This window comes from Microtus ochrogaster, unplaced genomic scaffold (assembly GCF_000317375.1).
Source record: "Microtus ochrogaster isolate Prairie Vole_2 unplaced genomic scaffold, MicOch1.0 UNK6, whole genome shotgun sequence".
In the NCBI taxonomy this organism is placed as follows: domain Eukaryota; kingdom Metazoa; phylum Chordata; class Mammalia; order Rodentia; family Cricetidae; genus Microtus; species Microtus ochrogaster.
In genome coordinates this window covers 9840094-9841897 of record NW_004949104.1, presented here as the reverse complement: position 1 = coordinate 9841897, position 1804 = coordinate 9840094, and the positions used below count along the sequence as shown (strand labels likewise).

General features: G+C 45.2%; 1 protein-coding gene across 1 annotated transcript in view; it reads left to right on the top strand.

The window, feature by feature from the left end:
- Depdc5 (DEP domain containing 5) overlaps positions 1 to 1804 on the top strand; it is a 124797-nt gene that overhangs the window by 78066 nt on the left and 44927 nt on the right. Inside the window, exon 29 of the mRNA XM_013353345.2 lies at positions 559 to 778. Within this exon, the coding sequence (XP_013208799.1) occupies positions 559 to 778 (220 nt within the window). The remainder of the gene's footprint in view (positions 1 to 558; positions 779 to 1804) is intronic.

The window sequence follows — 1804 nt, the reverse complement described above, 5'->3', positions numbered from 1 at the left end:
TTTTTTCCATTGTATCTCTGTGGTTTTGGAGCCTGTCCTGGAATTAGCTCTTGTAGACCAGGCTGGTCTCGAACTCACAGAGATCCGCCTGACTCTGCCTCCCGAGTGCTGGGATTAAAGGCGTGCGCCACCACCGCCCGGCAGAATTGCCTTTCTTTGTGTGTGTGTGTTCACATGCGTGATTATATACAGGTCTATATGGGTTTTAGCAAATGCAAGGCTTCCTGTTAACATGTGCTTTCAGCATCTAGGATTCCCTTGCTGCTTAGTAGCCTCGCGGCTGTGGTGTCTCATTTATAATGTTTTAGCTTTCCTGTCTGCTTTGTAATTGATGGTGGACAACTGCTTCACTGGGTTCACAGAAGTATTGTCTTGATGCTGGGATTAAAGCAGAAGCCACCTTGTTGTCTTCAGTTTTGTGTTGTGTCTTAAGCAAAGCCATCTGGGGCAGCAGAACAGGATGTCTTGTCTTGCATGAGCTTCAAAGAGAGCTCTCCAGGAAGGCTTTTATAACCTTCTTTTTCTCACCACCACTCTGATTTCCTTGGTCCTCTGTAGTTTAATTGAGTCTCTGAAGTTCTGGAGAACCCGATTCCTACTTCTCCCAGCCTGTGTCACTGCCACTAAGCGCATCACAGAAGGGGAGGTGCACTGTGACATCTATGGGGACAGACCCCGTGCAGATGAAGATGAGTGGCAGCTCTTAGATGGCTTCATCCGCTTTGTGGAAGGCTTAAACCGCATCCGCAGGCGCCATCGCTCAGACCGCATGATTCGGGTAAGGCATCAGTTCTCAACCTGTGGGTCAGGACCTTCGGAAAACACACGTTTCTAGTGGTCTTTGAAACCGAGACATTGCTCCCCTATAAAATTATAGTTATGAAGTAGCAATGAAAATAATTTTATGGTTGGGGGGGTCACCACAACCCGAGGAACTATATTAAAGGGTTGCAGTGTTAGGAAGGTTGAGAACCACTGGGATGAGGACTCTTAGAGCTCCCAGGGACTGTACCTAGCCTGGAATGCAGGCTGTACCTCCTCCTCTCTCAGAGGCCTGTCTTCAGCCAGATGATTTATCCCATGACTACCCAACATGTCTGAAATTCCAATCACTGCGCTCTTGTCTATTGTAGGATGAAGGAGAGGGGGTTCAGCAATGGCTGAACTTTGCCTTATGGCTTGAGTTGCCCCTTCTAGCTGAGGACATAGCACCTATTGTGCACTCTCCAAGTGGGACCAGTTGGGCACAGCTGTTGTGTTTTATGTCACTGAATTGCTAAGTAAAAGTTCTTAAGAGGTTGACAGCAGCAGGCCTTCCTTTTAGAGTTTCCAGCTCTTTCATTTTGGTCATACACTGCCACTCAGTGGAGAAACTGAGGCTTATGAAGGTTATAGGATCTATCTGAGCCTATCCAGGCCATAAAGGGCACACATGTGATTCAGCATTGTTTTGCTTAAATTAACATATAATATAATTGACTCTCTATCTCTATAAGTGTGTGTGTGTGTGTGTGTGTGTGTGTGTGTGTGTGTGTGTGTGCTTATATACAGGTATATATAAAATACAGGGACTTATGTTACCAACCACCACAATCAAAAGGTTCCTCAGAGGTAGACCTTCTGGCTAACATTTGAGAAACTCTGAGTTTGATCCCCAGAACTAAAAGGAAAAACACAAAAGCATCATGCTACCCTCGGCAGTCCCATTCTTCCATCTTTATCTTCTAGTGTATCGGCGTAAATAAATGCAAGGCAGATATTAAAGAATATATACAGCTTTAATGTTTAAATAAACTTACAGAAC